Here is a 23,782-nt window from a genome sequence, read left to right as displayed (position 1 = left end):
TGTCTGAAGGAAGCTCTTCATCTAGAGACTCGTCCTTTGCTTCAGTTAAGTCCACCGGAACATAGTTTCTTGTTACAGTTGATTCTAGGAAGACTGCATCTCTGCTCTTCACAACCAGTCCAGATGTAGGAATGACAAACCTGTAACCCTTGGTATTAGTACAATAACCAGTAAATATTGCTTTCTGTGCTTTTGGATCCCATTTCTTTCTTTTCTCTTTTGGTAGGTGTACCATCGCTTCACATCCAAATACACGTAGGTGACTAACACTTGGTTTATTTCCCGTCCATACTTCTTGAGGAGTTTTATAATCTAATGACTTAGTTGGTATTCTATTTAGTAGATAAGCAGCCGTATGGATAGCTTCAGCCCAGTATCTTTTAGATAATTTTGCATTGAGTAACATACACTTGGCTTTTTCTACTAATGTTCTATTAAGTCTTTCAGCGACACCATTTTGCTGTGGTGTATAGGGCACAGTAGTTTGATGTGTGATTCCATTACTTTTTAAAAGATCAGAAATATTCTTATTAATATATTCAAGGCCATTATCAGTGCGTAGACATTTGATTTTACATTCCAATTGTTTCTCTACAAAATTTTTGAATTCTTTAAATTTATCAAGCACCTCTGATTTGTGCTTTAAGAAATAAACAAATACATTTTTAGAAAAATCGTCGATAAAAGTGAGAAAGTACTTAGCTCCACCGAGAGATTCTGTCTCCATGGGCCCACATACATCGGAATGCACAAGTTCAAGGAGTTTTGTAGCCCTTGTTCCTTTATTTTTGAAAGGCAGTCTCGCTTGTTTTCCTTCTATGCATGTTATGCATGTTAAATTGTTAACACTTTTCTTTAGTACTTTCATACCTTCAGTATTTTCCAATAATTTATCTAAGTCACTGAAATTCAGGTGACCCATACGTTGATGCCACAAATATGCATCATTTTCTTCAACATCGGACATGCATGCATAGCCTCCTCCGGGCATGTTCAGCCGGTACATGTTGTTGATAATACTAGCTGTTGCTACTATCTGATTTTTATTGTTCATAATAACACAGCCAGTTTTGTCAAATCTTACTTGGCCACCACAGCGAATAATCTGACTTACAGATAGTAAGTTTGTAGTTAATTCAGGAACATGTAATACATTTGTAAACAGTACCTTATTTTCTTGACCTTTTTCATTGTAAGTATTTAAGCTCACTTGCCCTGAGCATTGCACTGATAATACTCTGTTATCTGCTACTCTTATATTCTTTATAACGGAAGTAGTCTCATTCTGAAGCAAACTCTTGTCTTTGACCATATGTGAGGATGCACCTGAGTCCACATACCAGGCATCACACTGTGCAGTTGTCGCAGTAAATACAGCAGCATATGATGAACTACTGGAATTTTGTGATACTTCTTTATTTTTCAATTTGCATTCTGGGCTTTTGTGTCCATATTTATTACAGGTGTAGCACCTAGGTCCTTTAGAATGCCTCTTGAAATTTTTCTGAAATTTTTTGTTAACTGCGAATGCATTTGACTCATTTTCATATGGTCTGACATCCTGTAATAATTTTGCCTTTACAGAATCTGAAGTAATAGTTGTGCCTGAGCTTTCAATGGCCATTATCATTGGTTTGTAGCTTTCGGGCAGACCTGAGAGCAACATAGTACCTAGCCACTCGTCGTCCACTTTGAAACCAATGTTTCTGAGTTTATGAGCTGTGTTCATTATTCTGCTTACATACTCCTCTACATTTTGACATTCAGTTAGTGACGTGTTACATAAATCACGCAGTAGCCCAACTCTGCGTGTCAGCCCAGAGTCATCAAATGTTGAGGACAATTTATCCCAAACTTCTTTGGCGGTGCGAGCCTCTTGGGTATGCACATAGTTCGTGGGATCCACTGAGAGGATTATCTTTGTTCTCGCCTTAGTATCTCGTTTTGGATCTGATTCCATGTAAGATTCTATGCAGTCCCACAACTCCTCATGTTGTAGATATGTTTGCATTGCAAACCGCCAAGTTGCATAGTTTTCCCGACCGGATAGCTTTTCAATTAATGCCGATTGGTTATTTGTTGCCATTTTGTTTGAATTTATTCACTTTCAACACAAAAGTTTGTATTAACAAAAGTCACGTTGCCGGTTTGAGGTTAAGTTCACATGTAATGTTTTATTCACTGATTTTACAACGAGATTTCGCACTTTCTTTGTTTCTGAGCTATCTGGGCCCATAACCTGATGGGGTTAATGAGTCACAAACACTGATTACTTTAAATTAACTTTATTTCTAAGTAAAAATACCGGGAACACATGCAGTCGCTATAATGTCACGGAGCAGAGAGAGACCATAGATTATACACCTCACAGGAAGGCACGCAATTTAGAATAACACAGATAATAAATAAATTTACTTTAACAGGCCATAAAGCAGGCGTATACAACATTTATAAAAAAAGATTTAAAAATACATAATTAAATTTATCATCTTTTGAAAAGAAAAAAACTTCTGTGATATAGATGTTTAGGGTAAAAGCGGGATAGATGCCCCACTTTTTGAAATAGGCTCATAATTTAAAAAATATGAATCTTATACGAACACTTTGCATGAATAGCTAGGTTAGTTATCTGTTTTGAATTACTATGTATATTTTTTATCCTATCATTTATAGATAAAGTGTAATAACAATTTTTGTAGAACACCTTTTTTGGGGATAGATGGCCTACCTATGGATAGTTGCCCCATTATGAAAATACTATGGAGTATAGATGCCTGCAGAGTGGGATAGATGCCTTACATACTCTATAAACGCGAAATCAAATAAAATTTCAATGATAAACCAGCAAATATCTTGTTTACATAACTAAATCTAGTTGTTCTGTTGTCCAAGAATATACTCGCGGTCGCACTCCTTCTTTTCTTTTGTATTTTCGTGGCATGGTTCTGCTACAATCAGTATAAGGTCAAATCATAAATAAGTAAGTATACATAACAATAAAAAAGCAAATTTAACAAGTAAAATCGGTTAACATACAGAAAACCTTTGATGTACTCAATTAAAAATATAAACTGCATGTGTGTTTATCGATAATAACATGTATATATTTATTGAATCGAAAAAGCAGGGCAACTATACTTTTTGATAAGGATAGTTTCCCTAGTATTTTTTTTATTAAACAAACATAAAAGAGAGACTATTTACACTTAGATATATACTTAATGAACCAGTGTATTGACACAATAAGAAATATAATGAAATTTATTAATACTTATAAAGTTATGCAAAGGCAAATATTAACCCTTCAAAATTTGACGTATTCGTGAAGTTCGCCGCGCAGATAATAATACGCACTAGCAAAACACGTCTTCACCAAACAACAGCTCATGCGTAACAGAGGTGCGGGGTGATAGCAGCTCCTATTTAAATTATTAATTCGTAGTCACGAGTTTGGGAAGTTAGGTTTTTTGAAAATGAGGCATCTATCCCAGTGCGGCATCTATCCCGGTTTTACCCTATTGTAGTCAAAATTGTTCAATGTCGTAAGACATTGTAGCCCTTTTCGTGATACATATTATATTTTTTGTAATAAAGATTGTTTAAATACAACGTATAAGTAGTACATAAGTAAATAAATAGTCTATGGGCGGCGCACTTAGCTTACCATCAGGCAAGGCGTCGGCTCGTTTGCCTTCTTCTACCATAAAAAAAAAAAAAAAAAAAAAAAATAGGTAGTACAGAAATAAAGCTGCTTAAGAACGTGCAAAATGTTTTCTTTTGACATTCGCACGGTTCTATGAAGCTCTGTTCGTGTGTAGTATAAGTATATAATATGTAAGTCTGTGCATAATGTACTGTACCATTACGTGAAATATACAGCTGTGAGGATCTGTAAATGTCCTATAATATTTTAAAAAATACAGCTGTAGATTCTCCTAAAATATACATCAAAAATAAATAAATAATTTGTGCTTAATGTATAATCACACCCCGGACACTCCATACAAAATTATCGTTTTGACAGTCACACTGTAGAGAGTGGAAATGTGTGTGTTAACGCTAAGGTTAACGCTTTATGGTTGGCACATTTGTGACTAGCGTAAAAAAAATTCGCATTTTTCTGATGAAATACATTCGTAAACAGCACAATATCTAACCATTTTCTACGAAAAACGATAATCACAAATCCAAAATAATGAAATTACTTTAAGTCAATTTGATTAATGTTGTCAATCTTCGTTGCGTATCGTCCTTGCAGAAAAATGCGGACCATTTATAGCATGATCGTGCGGGGTGAGGTAATGTTTAATTTTGGCGGGAGGCGGAGAGTGTCCGTTCTGTAGCGTTTAGCTACTATTGTGTATTCTGTGGCATAATGTATAATGTAGGCGAGCGGCTGCGTTGTTGTCGCCGAGCGCTGTGTATATAATGTGTGTGTGTGTGTATGTGTGTGTGTGGGGGGAGTGTGTGTGTGTGAGTGTGTGTGTGTGTGTGTGTGTGTGTGTGTGTGTACTCACGCGTGGTGCACAATGTGCGCGCAGGGCAGTGAAGCAAGCGGCTCGGCGCGGTCGGCGAGCGGCTCGCGGCACTTGGCGCACGCGGGCGCGGCCCACGCGGCAGCCGCCTTGCGTTGGCGAGCGGCCGCGTTGTTGTCGCCGAGCGCTGTGTATATGTCGGCTAGACGAAGCCGCACGCGGCGGACTAGCATCTGAACAAAAGATATTTTGTTCAACCCTACAGTGGTCGCGTGGTATACATTAATCTATACTAATATTATAAAGAGGAAAGGTTTGTATGTATGTATGTATGGTTTTTCACGCATAAAATACTGGACCGATTTTGATGAAATTTGGCACAGATAATCTTTAGACCCTGAGAAAGAACATAGGCTACCTTTTATTGCGAAATATATACCACGGGCGAAGCCGGGGCGGACCGCTAGTATTTAATATACAGGGTGACTGGAAATTCGACGTGATCCTTCAAAGGGGTTATACTAGAGGTCATTTGCAACAAATTAAGTCCAGTTAACCAGGGGTCAAAAATGGATGATTATTGAGCTATGACGGTTTTTTGATTTTTTAGAAATTTTCTGCCTTTTTACCAAAACAATTATGAAAAAAACTACTAAAATTCAATTGATATTTTTTTGAAAGCCGAAGAATGAGCGATCACTTTAAAAAAAGAACTTGCTCAAAACTTGCATCACCTTAAGGTTGATGTTCCGACCGTCCCTCCATACATTTTTGATTACCTCTAAACACTTAACACAGACACTATTTCTTTAAAACTAATCATTTTATCACTTCTCTATAATGAAATGTGTGCGCGTTCGACCTTTTTAATCAATAATTTACAATATTTACTTAGAAAAACAACAGTAAAATACCGGAAAAATTTGACACTTCTACAGTAGTGTGCGTGACTTTTGCCAAGCGAAACACGACATAAAGCACGACATCTAGCGCATAGACTATATACTTATTACAGATCTAGCGCGTCAATGTCTAAACGAAAGGCGATGTTTAGACATTGACGCGCTAGATGTCGTGCATTCGCGTTCGTTATCTTATGCATAATGAGCATAATTCTAATAAATCAAAGTTCTGTGTAAAAATTGAGTAATTTCATTTCCAATCGTTCAAAGAAAATAACAATAAAATAAAATAAAACTAATGACCTTAGAAACTATGTTTTTTTTTATTTATTACTCATTATTGTTCGTCCGTCGTAGGTCTGTAAACTGTATTGTACACTGAAGGTAAATGGTACTGTAGGTACTTTAGTTCGGCGTCGTCGCTCGTCGGCTTGATATAAAATTACATTCTTGATTTCATTGACACGCGCTATGATTTGCGCGCGGAATTTCTTGTGTTGTGAATTTATTTTTGTATGCTATGCATTTTAATTGATTCAAATTGCAATGTTTCTCTAGTATGCATTTGAGACTATATTGTAAATTGTAATAATTGATCGTGGGTATAGTAATTAATTATTCTAATAACGCAATTAGTAATATATGTATTTTCGGTGGGATTCAAAACAAAAAATTGGCCCGTGATTTTTATGAAATTTCACCACATTGCAAATCACATCAATCATAGTTCATACACATGTATGACGAAAGTGATTAGTATTGTGGCTAACATTGACTCATCAGTTCATCACTGAAACCAGTGATAAATCAGTACCTATATCATATTGTGTTTGAATATTTTTAAACAATGATATAAGTATACAATTATTATAAATCGGTAAACTATCAAAGTAATCACAAACTTGCAAACATTGGTAAAATGTCCAGTAGTTTATGAGCCTATTCATTACAATCAAACAAACAAACAAAGTTTTCCTCTTTATAATATTAGTGTAGACAAACACTATGAATACGATCACGAATGCAAATTCGGGGATTTTCTAATTATTGCTAAATAATATTTGAATTCGTTTTGAAATACTCTATAATTTTTAGTGTATAAATAGACATTTATAATGTGGCGCTCATTTTTTTTTGTACTGCTAACGCTATTGTAGGTACCTATTTTCGTTGTTTTATTTCAAGTGAACACGGCCATACAATTTTGTCACGAGCCGCCTATGATTGTAGGTACTTTTGTTAGGCTCCTTCGTCGTCCGCGTCGGCTCGAAAGTTCTTGATTTCATTGTCACGCGCTATGATTTGCGCGCGGATTTTCTTGTGTTGTGAATTTATTTTTGTATTATTATTATTTTTTATTTTTTTTTTTTATTTTATTGATTCAAATAAAATATTTCACTAGTATGCATTTGAGACTATATTGTATTATGTATAATTTATCGTAGGTATAGTTATTCTTATAACGCAGTTATATTTTCGGTGGGACAATTTGACCCGTGATTTTTCTGAAATATCACCACGTTGCAAATCACATCAATCATACACACGTATGACGAAAGTATAGTGGCTATAATTGACTCATCAGTTCATCACTGAAACCAGTGATAAATCAGTATATCATATTTTATTGTGTTTGAATATTTTTTAAACAACGATATATACAATATTATTATAAATCGGTAAACTACCAAAGTACTTCCGAATTTTCAGACAGACAAACAAGTAGTTTGAACACGCAGTTTTCTTATACTAGTAGCAAAAATCAAAACCATAATATTATGTTTACCTACTATATTTTACTAAAAGTCGAGTGCGTCGAAATCGTAAATAATAATATGTTTTTCACCTTCCTGGTTATTTTCCCATAGTAAATAGTGTTTTAGGTTTGTTGTTGTAGGTAGGAATAATAATAATTATTCTTACATGTTGGTTATGAAATGTATATTGAAATAATTTACTTTTACAAATCATTAGTGATATAAGTTTTGAGTGAAAATGCTTGGATCAGCATAATATTATATGGTACTTCAAATACATGTTTTGATAAAAAAAACAATAGTGTAATAAAATAAAACTGCGTTTTATTGTAATCAATGTTGACAATTTTAAATTCCAAAATTATTGATCAATAAAATAGTTTACACCAACAAATATAACTTTTATTTTTATAACAATCGTTCATAATATAAACCGTAGCAGGTGGCGTTTTGAAGTTCTGTCTACTCATACAGAAAAATGGAAAACTTGTTTTTTTTGTAAACAATTTATTACTCATGTTGTTTGGCAACTCGAAGCGTGGTCGTCCGTCGTAGGTACTTTTGTTCGGCGTCGCGTCGTCGTCCGCGTCGGCTTGATATAAAACATTCTTGATTTCATTGACACGCGCTATGATTTGCGCGCGGAATTTCTTGTGTTGTGAATTTATTTTTGTATGCTATGCATTTTAATTGAATCAAATTGCAATATTTCTCTAGTATGCATTTGAGACTATATTGTAATAATTGATCGTGGGTAGGTATAGTAATTAATTATTCTAATAACGCAATTATATTTTCGGTGGGATTCAAAACAAAAAATTGGCCCGTGATTTTTATGAAATTTCACCACATTGCAAATTATATATTATACAATTACAAATTTTACAATTACATATTATAAATCGGTAAACTATCAAAGTAATTACAAACTTGCAAAATATGCTTTTCCGAATTTTCAGACAGACACACAATTTTATTAGTTTGTTTTAGCAAAGTAGGTACCTATACCTATACGCTTACGTCGCGCGTCGCGTCGTCGAAAACGGTGCGCCCAGAAACAAACATACCTAATTCAGTTACAATCCTTTTTTTGTTCCGTAATTTATTGTATTTATTCTAATACGATTTTTTTTATTCATCGGCCAGTTCTACTAGGTATAAAAAGATAAAATTGAAATATAATTATTGTAGCGACAGCCATATTATGTTACTATGTTTTCGTAAATATGTTTTTCACCTTCCTGGTTATTTTCACATAATCTTATCTTATATATAAAAATGAATTGCAAAATGTGTTGGTAAGCGCATAACTCGAGAACGGCTGAACCGATTTCGATCATTCTTTTTTTATTATATTCCTTGAAGTACGAGGATGGTTTTTATGTAGAGAAAACGTAAATATTATGTACCACGGGCGAAGCCGGGGCGGACCGCTAGTCTTATATATAAAAATGAATCGCAAAATGTGTTGGTAAGCGCATAACTCGAGAACGGCTGAACCGATTTCGATAATTCTTTTTTATTATATTCCTTGAAGTACGAGGATGGTTCTTATGTAGAGAAAACGTAAACATGTACCACGGGCGAAGCCGGGGCGGACCGCTAGTCAAATGAATCGCAAAATGTGTTGGTAAGCGCATAACTCGAGAACGGCTGAACCGATTTCGATAATTCTTTTTTTATTATATCCCTTGAAGTACGAGGATGGTTCTTATAGCTAGAGAGCTAGTTAGTTTAGTTTTAGTGCAGTGGCAGTGTAAATGTTGTTGTTGAGGTTATGTAAATTTAACACTTTAGTTAACTACCAAGATATAAAGAAATGAGGATAGGACACAATAACTATTGGTTGAGGTATTTATAAACTCATAATATACTTTTAAAAAAATCACGTTTTAATAAATTTCTAGAATTAAATTAGAACAGCTGATTCAAAATAGCCTAAAAAATCTTAATAATAATAATTACGCTTCACAGCAAGAAGAAATGTACCATATGTACCCGCACAAAGTCGATATTGTGTTGCCTACCGTTCGACTCAATGGCTAGGGTTGTAACTACCTTTAATAATTATTACCAAACTAATAAACCGAGTGATGCGAAATAACCATAATTCTTTTAGAGTTTGATAAAATGATCAGGCAGGTATTTTCTTTAATCCTCTGAATTCTCGGTTACTAAATTGTATCGTTGAAATTATTCTTAATCGCGTAAATTTAATAAATAATCATATGGAAAACACTTTTCATTTGTTTTTTTACTTTCACGCCCAACTACTATACAATAATTACGTTGTTTCGGTATTTTGACGAGAAAACGCAGGAAACATCCGTTGTATCATTTTAGATAGATTGTATATTTTGTATCTGTAGAATTGAAATCAAAGCTATGTATATGTTGTCTCCATTCTTTTCTTATCGGATTGTTGATCCCAATGCGAATGCGTCACTTAAATTTTATAAAAGACAATTAAGAACATCAAAAATAAAGTGATACGTAAATATTTCACAGTGCAATATATTATGTAATTAATAATAATTATATATTTATGAAAAAATAATTACATCAGATTTAATAATAGCAATTGTTTTGAATGTACATAATATGAATAAATGATTACATCATAATAGTAATAATCACAATTGTTTTATTTCCCATTTGTTGCAACCCTAGCATATTTTCATGTAGCAGCAGAAGTACCTACACTGGCGGCGCGGCGGCATCGTGCGACATCAAAGGCATTGCCTTACTAGGTAAGTTTATAATGACTCATTTCTTTTATTATATAATTTACGTTTTACTTTTACAGAATCCGATTCAATGGATTATGAAGACGAGTCACACAACGCCATACGATAGTGATGATGAATGAACATTTCAATAAATGCATGCGTGTTTTTTTATGTTGTTTTGTAATTGTTAAATGTTTCTTAAATAAAGAAATAAACTAAATATTTAAATGATGATTTGTTATTTGCAACACAACTTTATATTTCAGATTCTTTACAAATGTATATTTAGTTTTGTATCATCAAATTTATAAATTTTATTCCATAGTTTTCAAAATTAAATGTAAATGACCATAAAAACATTAATAAAGTAAATCATTGATGTAAGGTCAGGGAACGTAATACATATAACATCTGACCATGTAGAAGCTAAGTCTTGTTGACTGCTGAAGTCTGTAAAGTTTTGTTGTCTGCTGAAGTCTGTACGCAATGAAAATGTCTGCCGTTTCGAAAATAAGTTTTTAAGACCCTAATAAATAAAATATATGAATGGCAGATCTGGTCAAATACTTTCAAAATTGTATTTTTTTCAGCACTTTCATAAGTGTCTGCCAGAATGTTATCCGCGTGATAATGGTCTGCCATTGTTATTTTCCGATAGTAATAATAATCTATTTTCAAATATCAAAATGGCAGACGTGGTCAAATGGTTTCAAAGTTCGCCAAAAATTTCCACCTGTCTTACCTAAGCGCGCGCCCCGTCCACCACTCTGGGCTTAGTGACTCCTCATCTCATGTATAGTAGGTATAGGGGAATCAACACACAAAAATCCAGGTCTGGTCAAATACATACAGGTAGCTTTGCGCTAGCTCTCTAACTATTACTTCTTATGGAGAGAAAACGTAAACATGTACCACGGGCGAAGCCGGGGCGGACCGCTAGTAAATAATAAAATAATAAATAGTGTATTAGATTTGTTATTGTATCTTGTATACCTACGAATAATTATTCTTACGTCTTGTTGGGAAATGTTCAAATACCTACCTATTGAAATAATTTACTGTTACAAATCATTAGTGTTATTAGTTTTGAGTGAATAGGCATGGATCAGAAATTCAGAATATAATATGCTACTAACTACTCAAATACATACATGTTTACACAACAAACACCACTGACCTCTATAACTATAAGTTATAGAGGTCAGTGACCGTCAGTGACAAACACTATGGATACCTACGCTCGCGAATGCAAATTCGGTGATTTACTAATTATTGATACCTAGTCATTGAATTCGTTTTGAAATAGCCTGTACTTTGTAATTTTTAGTGTTATAGACATTTATAAAATGTGGTGCTCATTTTTTTGTAATAAATCATCCCGAACGCTATTGTATTTTCGTTGTTTTATTTCAAGTGAACACCTATACAATTTTGTCACGAGCCGCCTCTGGCCTCTGGGTGAAATAAACAAGTCAAATGATTTTTGTTCTAATTGTATTTTGGTAGTAGTTTGTTTAGAATTTACATTACCATTGTTTAATTTTTACCTACTATATTTTACTAAAAGTCGAGTGCGTCGAAATCGTAAATATCTTTTTCACCTTCCTGGTTTTTTTCCATAGTAAATAGTGTTTTAGATTTGTTGTTGTATGAATAATTATTCTTAGCATAATATTATATCATAGGTATATGCTACTTCAAATACATGTTTTGATAAAAAAAAACAATAGTGTAATGTAATAAAATAAAACTGCGTTTTATTGTAATCAATTTTGACATTATTTATTTCCCAAAATTACAACAAAATAGTTTACGCCAACAAATATAACTTTTATTTTTATAACAATCCTACTTGTTTTACATTCACGCCATCTAGACTTAAATCTTTATCATTTTTGTATACGTCTGTGTGTGTAAACGACCCTGTATGCAATGACAGATGTTATAATGCATTTTTTTACCGAATTGGGTGGATTTTAAGGCAATGATATGACATATTTCAATAAAATATAATATTCAGTAACCGCCATGACTATTCCTACGACCTTAATCTTTTCCAATTACGCAAAAACTCAAATAAACTAGAAATGTAGAATTCAGCGCCATCTAGCGGGACATTGGCTGGGAACAGATCGTAGGAATCACCTTAAAAAGAAAAAGGTGTAATAAACTTGATGTACAAATTAAAGACGTACCTAAGTTCCTTGTTTCATAAGCTTTCTAAAAAGGCACAAATGTTATCTACTTTTGCATGGGATCGAGATAAAAATCCAATAAAACGATTAAAGATGTAATTTAAATTTTGGTCAAAAAACCGTCATAGCTCAATAACCATCCATTTTTGACCCCTGGTTAACTGAACTTAGGCTTGCTTAGACTTGGGCTTGTTATCTCAGAAGATTCGACTTTATGATCTTTTTTATTGGAATTTAGGTATCTTACGATTGGTTTCATTTTAAATTTTGCTTAGTTCTGACACTTCGAAAACCTTAATTTTTTGTTTTTTTTTTTTCTATGGAAATACATACCTTAGACCCCACAGACGTAGCAACTTCCAGTAATCTCGTATTAAACTCCAAAGGTCTACAATTACAGATCCTCCCCTGAACCCTTAGCGCTTCTAGACAACGAGCCGCTCCGTCCATGGCTTCCATTTTATTAAGACCTAACTATTTAAATCCTAACAAACTAAACTTTATTTTTCAACCGAGTTCAAAAAAGGAGGACTATCTAACAAGCCCAAAAAATACGTCTGTATTTTTCGTGTTATTAACTAAGAAATTTAGACTATAATATGACCTTTTTTATTGGAATTTAGATGCCTTTTGGTGGGTCCCATTTCAATTTTGTCTAGTTCTGACACTTCTAAGACTTTTTTTTCTAACTATAATTATTCCTTCTATTACTATAGAAATACATACCTTAGACCCTACAGAAGTCGCCACCTCTAGTAATCTCGTATTAAACTCCAAAGGTCTACAATTACAGATTCTTCCCTGAACCCTTAGCGCTTCGAGACAACGAGCCGCTCCGTCCATGGCTTCCATTTGTGCTAAACGATCTCCTAACGATTGACCCGCGCCCATTGCTACTTCGTAATGTCTGAAATTTAATTATAAAACTTAAATCAACTAACATAATGATTTAAAGCCATGCCACGGTATCTTAAAAGCAGTATTATTTAAAAAGGTTAAAATTTAAAAAAGTTTAATTTAAAGTTATGCTGAAAAGTATTGGTCATGGTTTATACATTTTCGATAAACTAATCGAATATTAAAAACTACGAATAATTTTCTGTATCATAAAAATTTGGTCCAAAGTATGATCCTTGAGGAACACCAATTAGTTTAAACGCTTGATTTAATTATTTCTTTTCCACAAAATTGATTTTTCAAATACGACTTGGTTAACAACAAGTTTTAAAAAATATAACCATCAAAACATGTGTTCAAATAGTATACTAACTACATAATATAAGTGTAATTACGAAGAGTTACTTACCTTAAAGCTTTATTAAAGTCACATTTCCGTCGATACACGTCACCCGCTATTCGAACTGCGCGGGCGAAGCTTCCTTGATCACCGGCCACGGTCGATAAACGTAACGCTTCCTAAAAAGGTATAAAATTATTAAAAAATATCCTTAATCCATCAGTCCTCGGAATCACAGACACAATAGAAAATCTATTGTGTCGCGCCCCGATCGGGGCTTACGGTGGTCAATGGGTTAATTAGGTATGACTTTGGAGATCTTAAACTGACTATTGATGTATAAACTTGTAATGTGGCTCGAACGCAACAGTTGTAACAAGTTAAAATAAATACAACGGTCCAACTAACGTGTTTGACGTATTGTTTTTTTAATGCGGGTAGTCTTCTATAACTAGTATATTTAATTATCTATGATGTCGCGTGTTGCGTGCAGTCAAGCGCCGTCCGCGGCCGAAAGCATTTTATGGTACGAATATTTTTTTATCTAGACACAATATTTCTTAATAGATGCTAATATAGGTTCGTAACATTTTTAATTCTGCTTTTAACTAACTCGACAAAATAAAAAATATCTTACATTACAATAATCATACGCATCCCCCAGTTCCCCTCTAGCACGTAAAGCGGCCGCCATTTGCAATAGCGCGATCCTATGATGTCGTGTATTCAGGTCAGTCGAGCGCGGACCGCGGCCGAGGTCACACGCGCGCGCTGCACAAGCGACCGCGCGTTCTGTGTCGCGGAGACGACGCCATAGTTCGGACAGGCCTACGTATACCTGGAATGGTTGGAATTATTGCTTTTAGTAAGGGAATGTTTATGAAGTAGATAACAATACTAAAACGAATGATTTCATCGGATTTCTATGTCATTTGTTCAAAACAGTTTTACACGAAAAATAAATATTATTTCAATCAAAAGAAAACTTTGAGCTTCGACTGTTATAATTAATGTTTTAAAGACTTCATTGTGATAAGTTAAAAATACGAACGAATATGCAGAAGCACCTATCTATTTACTTTAAATAAAAAATAGTATGACATAAAAGTTAGTAACTACCCTCATATTTTCAACATCGCATTTGCAAATTACTACACAAATAAAACCACCAATGAACCACACAAAAACCATCTTTTTTTATTACATATTCACACAAAAGCAAGCAATTAACATACACACAAAAAATAGATTTTTTGTTTAACACATTTACACAAAATTAAATCAATTACCAAACAAAACAACCTCAAAAAATCCGTTTACGCAAAAAAACTTTTTAAATTTGCGACTACCCTCAAAACAAAATCCCATTTTTTACACACAAATTTTTTCGACTACCCTCAACAGATAAAAAAGCAATCCTTTTACAAAAAAAAGACGGGTTGCACTCCGGGAGTGCCGGCAGAAGTGAAAACTTGATTATTAACGTTGAGCATGTTTGATATTTTGGAATGGTATCCGTCTTACGCTTTTTCGATCAGGTCACGTGTCCTGACGCGAGTTTAAGATTTTATACCCATTACAGAAAAAGTGCTCAACGCCGCTAAAGAAGTTTTCACTTCAATAACTGACCTGCAACAGCAGCGTATTATCGTTCTGCGCCTGCGCCACAGCGAGCGCCTTCTGGAAGCTGTCCATCGCCTTGGAGAACGCGCCCAGTTCGAGGCTAACGCTCGCGACGGTGAGCTGCACGCAGCCGGCCGTCGAGCCGCCGCCGCAGTCGTTGTACAGCGCGTGCCGGGCGTACGATAGCGCTCTACGAGATAGCAAATACTACTGAACCGATTACAATGAAACATGCTGCATACATATAGAGGGTAACTTGGATTAACACATATGATAGGTTTTATCCCGGAAATCACACGGGAACGGCAACTATGCGGGTTTTCCTTTGAAAACGCGTGCAAAGCCGCGGGCGGAAAGCTAGTATCTCTATATGTGTAACATTCTCGTTACTGATTTACCAAAGCGATGGATAGCTTTCAGAAGGTAGTAGCTGTCCATCGCTTTGGAGAACGTGCCCAGTTCGAGACTAACAGAACATACAGACATACACAATATACAGATCCATACAGTAGGGAAACTTCATACCAACGTTCGAAATGGCTCACACACACAAGCAAGCGTGGTCTTATATCTGTCAAATGTCATAATACCCTAACGATTGCCGTTTGACAGACTTTCCTTTTAATCGTGGCGTATTCGTACGGATCGTGCCTAGGGGTTTAGACGTTGTTTAAATGACGTTTAACCCAACTACCCTCACTTCGTTAATATTCGTTGACTTGCTGTGATTTGTTATCAACTGTCAACATCAATTAAGCAGTTTTGTAGAATCGCAGTACATTCTTATTACATTCAAACTAATATTTAACCCAGCCCCGTGTACATTTCTAAAAGTATATTTTATTGAATGTTATTTCTTTATTTTTGTGTGTACAATATAGCTTTTATTCATTCACTGGATTTCCGCCCGCGGCTTCGCCCGCGTTTTCAAAGGAAAACCCGCATAGTTCCCGTTCCCGTGGGATTTCCGGGATAAAACCTATCCTATGTGTTAATCCAAGTTACCCTCTATATGTGTGCTAAATTTCATTGTAATCGGTTCAGTAGTTATTACGTGAAAGAGTAACAAACATCCATACATCCATACTTACAAACTTTCGCCTTTATAATAGTATTAATTAAGATTCATTCATACTTTACCTGTCTAATCCTCCTAAAGTTTGATGTGCTCTTGCCAGATTTAGATAAGACTCAGCTCTCATTGGAGCCGAGTCAAGTTCTTCTGATATGCCTAGTTGACGGTTTGCGAATTCTAACGATTCTCTGAAAATTAAAATGTAGTATAAATTAAAAATTGTGTGCATGTACTAGTGTACACACGTATGAAGTGAAACTTCTTTATGACCTTATTTTTCAAAAATTAATTTACTATATGCAACTTTACAGAAATACTTCGAATCACGCGTGGTAGGGATAAGAAAAAGATGGCGCGTAACGGAAAAATGTCACGCGTAACGAAAAAATGTTACACTACATTTTTTTCCAACCTCGATAAAGAAGTTTCACTTCAATAAATGTATAGATTTGGATGATTTATAATCTAAAAAAATGGTCACCATGCTAGTATTTTGGTTTTCTAGTAAGGTTATCATTGGTTGAACAATTTTAAAGTATTTTACCACTTAAGTGCGTACGTACGTATCTGAACCTTGTATCATTTATTTAATACTAGTGGCCCGCCCCGGCTTCGCCCGTGGTACATATTTCGCAATAAAAGGTAGCCTATGTCCTTTCTCGGGTATCAAAATATCTCCATACCAAATTTCATGCAAATTAGTTCAGTAGTTTAGGCGTGATTGAGTAACAGACAGACAGACAGACAGAGTTACTTTCGCATTTATAATATTAGTATGGATTATATCCAAACTATTCTACCGAAAACAAATTGCCGAAATCTAAAAGTATGATAAAATTGTCAAAAAGTTACTATCAAATAGATTTTCTTTCACCAAAATTTGCCAAAAGCCAGACTGTTGTATGTTGTATGGACCAGACTGTTATGAATATAAAAAAGCTATCTACTATTAAATAGATCTATTTCTTACTTATATTTGCCAAAAATAAAAATGTCTATATAGATACTTTTAAAAAGATTCAATGATAAATCCATTAAATCAGCTATCATATTATCTATATAAGTGTTTATTTAAAATGATATATGTATGTTTACAGGTATATTAAGAAGAGCTGGAACGTCAACACATTTACACATTGCACATGTTAGGCCGGGAGATACTGACACAAAATTTCGGGTCATTTGTAACAGGATGGCGGTCTAGAGGGGTCTTAGTACGCAATGACAAAAATAAAAATGATGGTCAGAACGCTGGTACCGGCGGACTAGTCGCGTGGGCGTTAGTCACACTCGTCGGATAAATAGCGAAAGTCCAACGATTTGTAACACAAAAATTTTAGAATTTACCGATAGCCCTTAAAAAAGATGTAGGCGGTAGTGTCATGCCATACAGTTACGATGTGACTTACAGTCCGCCATACCGACGTGAATGCGTTGATTTAAAAAAACAATTCAACCATTTATACCGGGCTCACTTTTGCACAGGTAACCATCGTCGTGCAGCCATTTACTAAAATCGCCATGCCATACTTTTCGGACGATTCCAAATGGTCGCCATACCGCGGAAAATCTGCAAATTTTTGAATTTTTTTTTCTCGCCACCCACGCGACTAGTCCGCCGGTACCAGCGTTCTGAGTTGTGACCATCATTTTTCTTTTAGTCATTGCGTAATAAGACCTCTGTAGAACCGCCATTCTGTTACAAATGACCCGAAATTTTGTGTCAGTATCTCCCGGCCTATGTATGTGTCATATTTTGCAATTGTTTATAAATACAGGGTGATGTAATTGGTGTAGTACGAATATCTAAAAATCTATGAAGAATTTTGTGATACAGTAAATGGAAGAATTATAGACTATTTTACAGTATTTAATAAAATCATTTACTTAATTTTTTGTTCATTTTCATTAGAAATGTCAATTTTACTCACCAAGGTGGAAATTTGGATGATAAGGATCTTGTTAGAAAAATATAAATTTTGACTAAAATCGGCATTTTTTTTTTCAAAAATCAAATTACTAATTTATAATCAGAGTTATCACATTATTAAAAAAAATAAGCCAAACTATACACAATTTTTACCTACTTGATTCAATCCTCAAAGATCATGGACATAGTGTATTGCGCCTTCCACCATACCATCCAGAACTCAACCCAATAGAGTTACTATGGGGCATAATTATTAAAGGGAAAGTAGCATCACAAAATGTGAACTTTAACTTGAAAACTGTGGAAGAATTATTTAGAAAGGAAGCAAATGCTATTAGTCTGGATATGTTTAGTGACGTTTGGAGAAAGACGCGAGAACATGAGGAAAAATATATTCAATTAGAACCAAAAGTAGATAATTACACTGACTCATTTATAATAACATTAAGAAATTCCGACAACGAAACATTGAGTTCTTCGAGCGATGAAAGTTACAGTGAAGTAGAAGATTACGATTATGATTAAATAGATTCTTCTTCTTCTCTATAGATACTGCTTTCTGAATTGGTGGTAAATGTTAAAACTGTTAAACTGTTATGACGATTCAAAAGTGCTTCTAGAAGAAGTCTAATTGTATAAATGTTTGAGTTTGAGTTTAAAACCAATAGTGTGAAAATTATACAATAAACATGTAACACATATTTGTTAGCGCGTATTGGTAGGTATTACGTACTTACTACAAATATAATATTTCTTAGATATCTTTACTCGACCAAAGTCAGGAATTTAATTATTATTTGATAATTGAATGATTATTAATACTTTTATCCAATTGATTATTATTAGAATAAATAATTAACTTCATCAATTTATTTACTTTTAAATTATAATTTTACAGGTAAATTATGAGAGCTTTCATAAGTAATTATATTTGCATATATATATCTACAACGCACCCATTTTACAATTCAAGTCTAAAATGAAACTAGAGTCGCATTTATTTTTGAACATACTGTAAGTGAAATTGCATAAGTGTGAGTACTGTGAACATGCCAGCTTTCCCTAATTGACCGATATCAGCCATCTGGTTTCCATAGCACAAGCGAAAGCCTAGTATGGGATCAGATCGTGCCGTGTGTGAAAGTTGTCCCAAAATATTTATTTATTTATTATCTATACTAATATTATAAAGCTGAAGAGTTTGTTTGTTTGAACGCGCTAATCTCGGGAACTACTGGTCCGATTTGAAAAATTCTTTCAGTGTTAGATAGCTCATTTATCGAGGAAGGCTATAGGGTATATAACATCACGCTACGACCAACAGGTGTGGAGCCACGGGGGTGAAACCGCGCGGAGCAGCTAGTTAATATTAATATAGACAAATCTACTATTACTATTAAATAGATTATTTCTTACCTATACTTCCCAAAATCCATAAAAGCCTGGTACAAATGCCCCAACAACGCAAACTTATCACTCCGATGCCGAACACCACGTAACGCAGACAGCCATATCTTGACCGCTTGGCGTTGTTCATTCTGACTGTATAGACGCACTCCACGCTCAATCTGAAATAATATAAATAATAATAAATAAATAACTTATTAGCAAGCAGGCCAGGTACATAAAAAATTAACAATATGTGTACTTACAAACTTAATTACTAAACCTACAAGCTAAAAGAAATGCCGCTCAGCATTTTACAGTGAAAGCATAGACTGCAGAGCAGATTTTCAGCGACACCTTATTTTATATCTAATTATAAAAAGATGTAATGTTAAAATTCCATATACATCCATACTAATATTATAAATGCGAAAGTAACTCTGTCTGTCCGTCTGTTACTCAATCACGCCTAAACTACTAAACCAATTTTCATGAAATTTGGTATGGAGATATTTTGATACCCGAGAAAGGACATAGGCTACCTTTTATTGCGAAATATGTACCACGGGCGAAGCCGGGGCGGACCTCTAGTAATAAATAAATACTTATTAGCAAGCAGGCCAGGTACATTAAAAATTAACAATATGTGTACTTACAAACTTAATTACTAAACCTACAAGCTAAAAGAAATGCCGCTCAGCATTTTACAGTGAAAGCATAGACTTTCACTGCAGAGCAGATTTTCAGCGATACCTTATTTTATATCTAATTATAAAAAGATGTAATATAAATAAAAATAAATAAATAAATAAATAGTTCACTTTTCTCTTGAAGACACCTAACCCTGTTAATTGATTCTCACCTTCCACCTAGCCAGATACTGGTCAATCCTAGAGCTGTGCACGAGTATCTATACCTTTTTTATTGGAATATAGGATAGAAGATACCCAATAGAAGGTTCTCTCTTCTCTTGAACACTTCTAGAAGTTCTAGAATATGATTCATACTTCTTTTGAAGGCTCCCAATAGTCCTGTTATATCTTTTCACCTTCCACCAAGCCACTTTTGGTTAGCTAAGATGTCACCTAATGTGAAACGCTTTCCAGAAGGTACCTGTTTACTTTTCTCTTGAATACCCCTTGAAGGCCCCTAGTTACCCTGTTATATCTTTTCACCTTCTGCCTACTTTCCAGAAGGTCTATTATGAAGACACTTAACTTGTGTCCCTGAGACACATAAAACTGAAAGAATAGAATAAATTCGATCGCTCTGGCGGGTCACGAGTGGCTGAGTTGGTCAGGCATCCACCCCGGAATGGCGCGAAAGGATGCGGGTTCGAGTCCCGGCTCGTGATCGAATTTTTTCTATTCTTTATAAATTTATACCTGTTAATCGATTCTTACCTTCCGCCTAGCCAGATACTGGTCGATCCTGGAGCTCACAACACGAAAGCACTCGAGCCAACCGGGCGCGGGGCGGTGCGCGGGCCCGAAGCGTGCGCCCCATCGCCCGCCCTCTGTAGGGTACTCTTCCGAGAACGAGTATAGCTCTGGAATGTTTAATGAGCTATTTATTGCTGGAATATTTAGTTTCTCTCTTTTTTCTGTCTTTCTATTGTGTCAAGATAGCTCAATTTAAAGCTTGATGTTAGTATTTTTAGATATGATTAAAGTTGTAAATAAGCCGCAGTTCACGACACTTAAAATAAAACAATAGTTTTATTCAACACTTCAAAAAAATAGTTTATCGAGTAAACGATGAACGTTAAGTTTTACATTTTATTACAAAGGTAATATTTTAATTTACGAGACAAATGTGAAAAGTAAATGGTAATAAGATTATTTCAAAAAATAACGTCGAACCTTATGTATATATTAGCGTCGAACACATCATAGAAATCTAAATAACAAGGCACGAACACATTCATTTCATTTCAAATAGAAACTATGACAATAATTGAATTAATTGACAACAATAATAATAATAAATAATTATGATTTATGATTTTGACGCTAAGTTTTGACGCTTCAGATAAGCTTCAGATTATCAGTGTTACTAGGTAATGATTAAAAATACCCATCTTGGTATAGATGTTTATATTTGTCAAGTATTTAGTCTATTGAGATACTGATACTATTTGCATTATACATTTATTTTAATCAACAATTGTTTAAAAATTTGCAAATCATTCTACCGAAATAAATTGAAAATACTTGCGTCGTAATTGTGGTCGTAATCACTATTGTTATTGTATTTTCAATATATGAGAGTAGCAACACTGCATGCAATATAAATATGTAGGAGAGATAGACCGTATATGAATCAAAATAAAAACTTTTACTTTTATTTCTATTTATTCGGTATAATTACGACTTAATAGTGATAAATATGTTCATTATAAATACAAATAGGAATAAACAATATCACGAACACGTGACACAATTAGAATTTTACCGACCCCATCCGCGGTCATACATGTTGTACATGTATGCAAAACAATTTCTTTTATTTCAATTTATTCGGTATAATTTTATTATTTGCAATAATTTAATTTGCAATAATTTAATTACGTAACATTTTTATAATAATTAATAATGGAAAAAGCTTATAATATAGGCTAAAAAATAAATTGCATTTAATGAACATTGCACTAAACATGCACTAAATTTGAAAAATTTGAATTACGAAAGAGAACGGAACAAAGAGAAGTAGGTATAAAAAAATTATTTTTTATCTTCGAACATGACCTCACATCACACCGTACACAACCCATACAAGAATACACAAAACACATACTAATTTCGTCACCTGGCGGGTCATCGAGACGGTGTCGTTGAGGATCTGGCGAGCTGATCAGCCTCGATGCTGACAGCTGATGAGCTGGCGCCCCGCTGAAATTGAGAAATAACTTTAATTACTGGTGTTTTATTTATTTATCTAGATGATTGTTTAAAGAAATAAAAAGACGTGTGGCACTCGGGGACTGCCGCGGTAAAGCTATTGCATGCTATGCCTTCAAGCCACACCTCCGTGCCCGTTGGAGTGGGGAGCGTGAGGTTTTTTCGTTACGGAATTTCTGGATTCGGTCCCCGCGCTCAAGGCCCGCGATAGAAGCTATGCAATAGCTTAATTGTCATCCTATTACAATATCATAAATGCGAAAGTTTGTGAAGATGGATGTATGGTTGTTACTCTTTCACGCAATACTACTAAGGGATTACAATGAAATTTGATATGTAGGTAGCTGAAGACCTAGAATAAGACATATGCTACTTTTTATCTCGGAAATCTCACGGGAACGGAACTATGCGAGTTTTTCTTTGACTACGCGAAGCAACTGGGGGAAAGCTATAATACAAAGGTTGATTGCGCCAAAGCAAACAGAAGAAATATTGTAAAATATTAGAAACTATGACTTACCCAAGAAAGTCTCGGGACTCGAGTGAATCCCATGACATGGTCCGCGGGTGGCGGCGGCAGGGTCACCTGCTGGCCGGGTGCATTGCGCACTCCTTTCTCCACATAACCTATACAATATATCAGTTTATTTACATCTTCTTTATATATAAAAATGAATCGCAAAATGTGTTGGTAAGCGCATAACTCGAGAACGGCTGAACTGATTTCGATAATTCTTTTTTTATTATATTCCTTGAAGTACGAGGATGGTTCTTATGTAGAGAAAACGTAAATATTATGTACCACGGGCGAAGCCGGGGCGGACCGCTAGTATTTCTATATTTTACTGTGCATTTACATCAAACGAATTTAGAGCTTGAGCATTTTTTTTAATCTACTATATAGAAATAAGTTGGGTTTTCCTTCCTGACGCTATTACTCCAGAATACACGAAATCGGTTCCAAGGTTTTGCATTCGTTGGTAAGGTCTCGGGCTCCGTGAGGTTTATAGCAAAGAAAAGGTGTCTCTGGTGGCGAAACGGAGTTCGCCCGGTTCATGTTAAAAAACAGGTAAAGCTAATATAAAGCGTGTAATTAAGCATAGCCCTACAACAGACTGCAGCCACAACAATTTATCGCCCTCCTCGCGTTGCATAGAGCTTAGAGCAAGAGCATTCTTTCATTTCATTATCTTTTAGTGTAAACGAAAACTCGTATTCAGTGTTGTTCGATATTAGAACATTGCATAGAATCTAATAAAGATTTTTATGTACCTATCTATTAATGATAATGCATAAATTATAAATTAGAACTTACATGTTTTCATCATTGAGATAATATTAATAGGAGACGACACCGCCTACATCACTTATGTTCCACTCAACATACGTCATGTGACGTATGTTGAGCGGTATTTTTTAATGGTTTTAAAGTGAAACGCATCAAACATGCCTTCGTGTGTGTTACGATATTGCACAAATAATACAAATAATACGGAAAAGTGCAAAGGAATAACTTTCATCGTTAAGTACCTAACTAAATAATAATTTTTAAAACTTAGTTAGAGCAAAAAAA

At 34.6% G+C, this 23,782-nt stretch overlaps 1 protein-coding gene across 2 annotated transcripts in view; it reads right to left on the bottom strand.

Moving 5' to 3' along the window:
* The window catches only part of LOC149895709 (43 kDa receptor-associated protein of the synapse), a 38,419-nt gene extending 15,652 nt beyond the window's left edge, over positions 1 to 22,767 (bottom strand). For both annotated transcript variants that reach the window (XM_090118693.1, XM_090118694.1), the window contains exons 1-10: positions 22,730 to 22,767; positions 22,118 to 22,200; positions 20,713 to 20,858; positions 19,340 to 19,491; positions 16,059 to 16,181; positions 14,925 to 15,108; positions 13,933 to 14,133; positions 13,365 to 13,474; positions 12,785 to 12,965; positions 4,518 to 4,708 (exon numbers count right to left, since the gene is read on the bottom strand). In XM_090118693.1, the coding sequence (XP_089974819.1) occupies positions 4,518 to 4,708; positions 12,785 to 12,965; positions 13,365 to 13,474; positions 13,933 to 14,133; positions 14,925 to 15,108; positions 16,059 to 16,181; positions 19,340 to 19,491; positions 20,713 to 20,858; positions 22,118 to 22,200; positions 22,730 to 22,767 (1,409 nt within the window). The remainder of the gene's footprint in view (positions 1 to 4,517; positions 4,709 to 12,784; positions 12,966 to 13,364; positions 13,475 to 13,932; positions 14,134 to 14,924; positions 15,109 to 16,058; positions 16,182 to 19,339; positions 19,492 to 20,712; positions 20,859 to 22,117; positions 22,201 to 22,729) is intronic.
* Positions 22,768 to 23,782: the final 1,015 nt, after the last annotated feature.

This window comes from Colias eurytheme, chromosome 30 (assembly GCF_061535395.1).
Source record: "Colias eurytheme isolate Ceu_HAF_F1 chromosome 30, ilColEury1 Martin Lab GWU primary, whole genome shotgun sequence".
Taxonomy (NCBI): domain Eukaryota; kingdom Metazoa; phylum Arthropoda; class Insecta; order Lepidoptera; family Pieridae; genus Colias; species Colias eurytheme.
The sequence above is the reverse complement of the archived record's forward strand: the minus strand, read 5'-3'. Positions and strand labels throughout refer to the sequence as shown.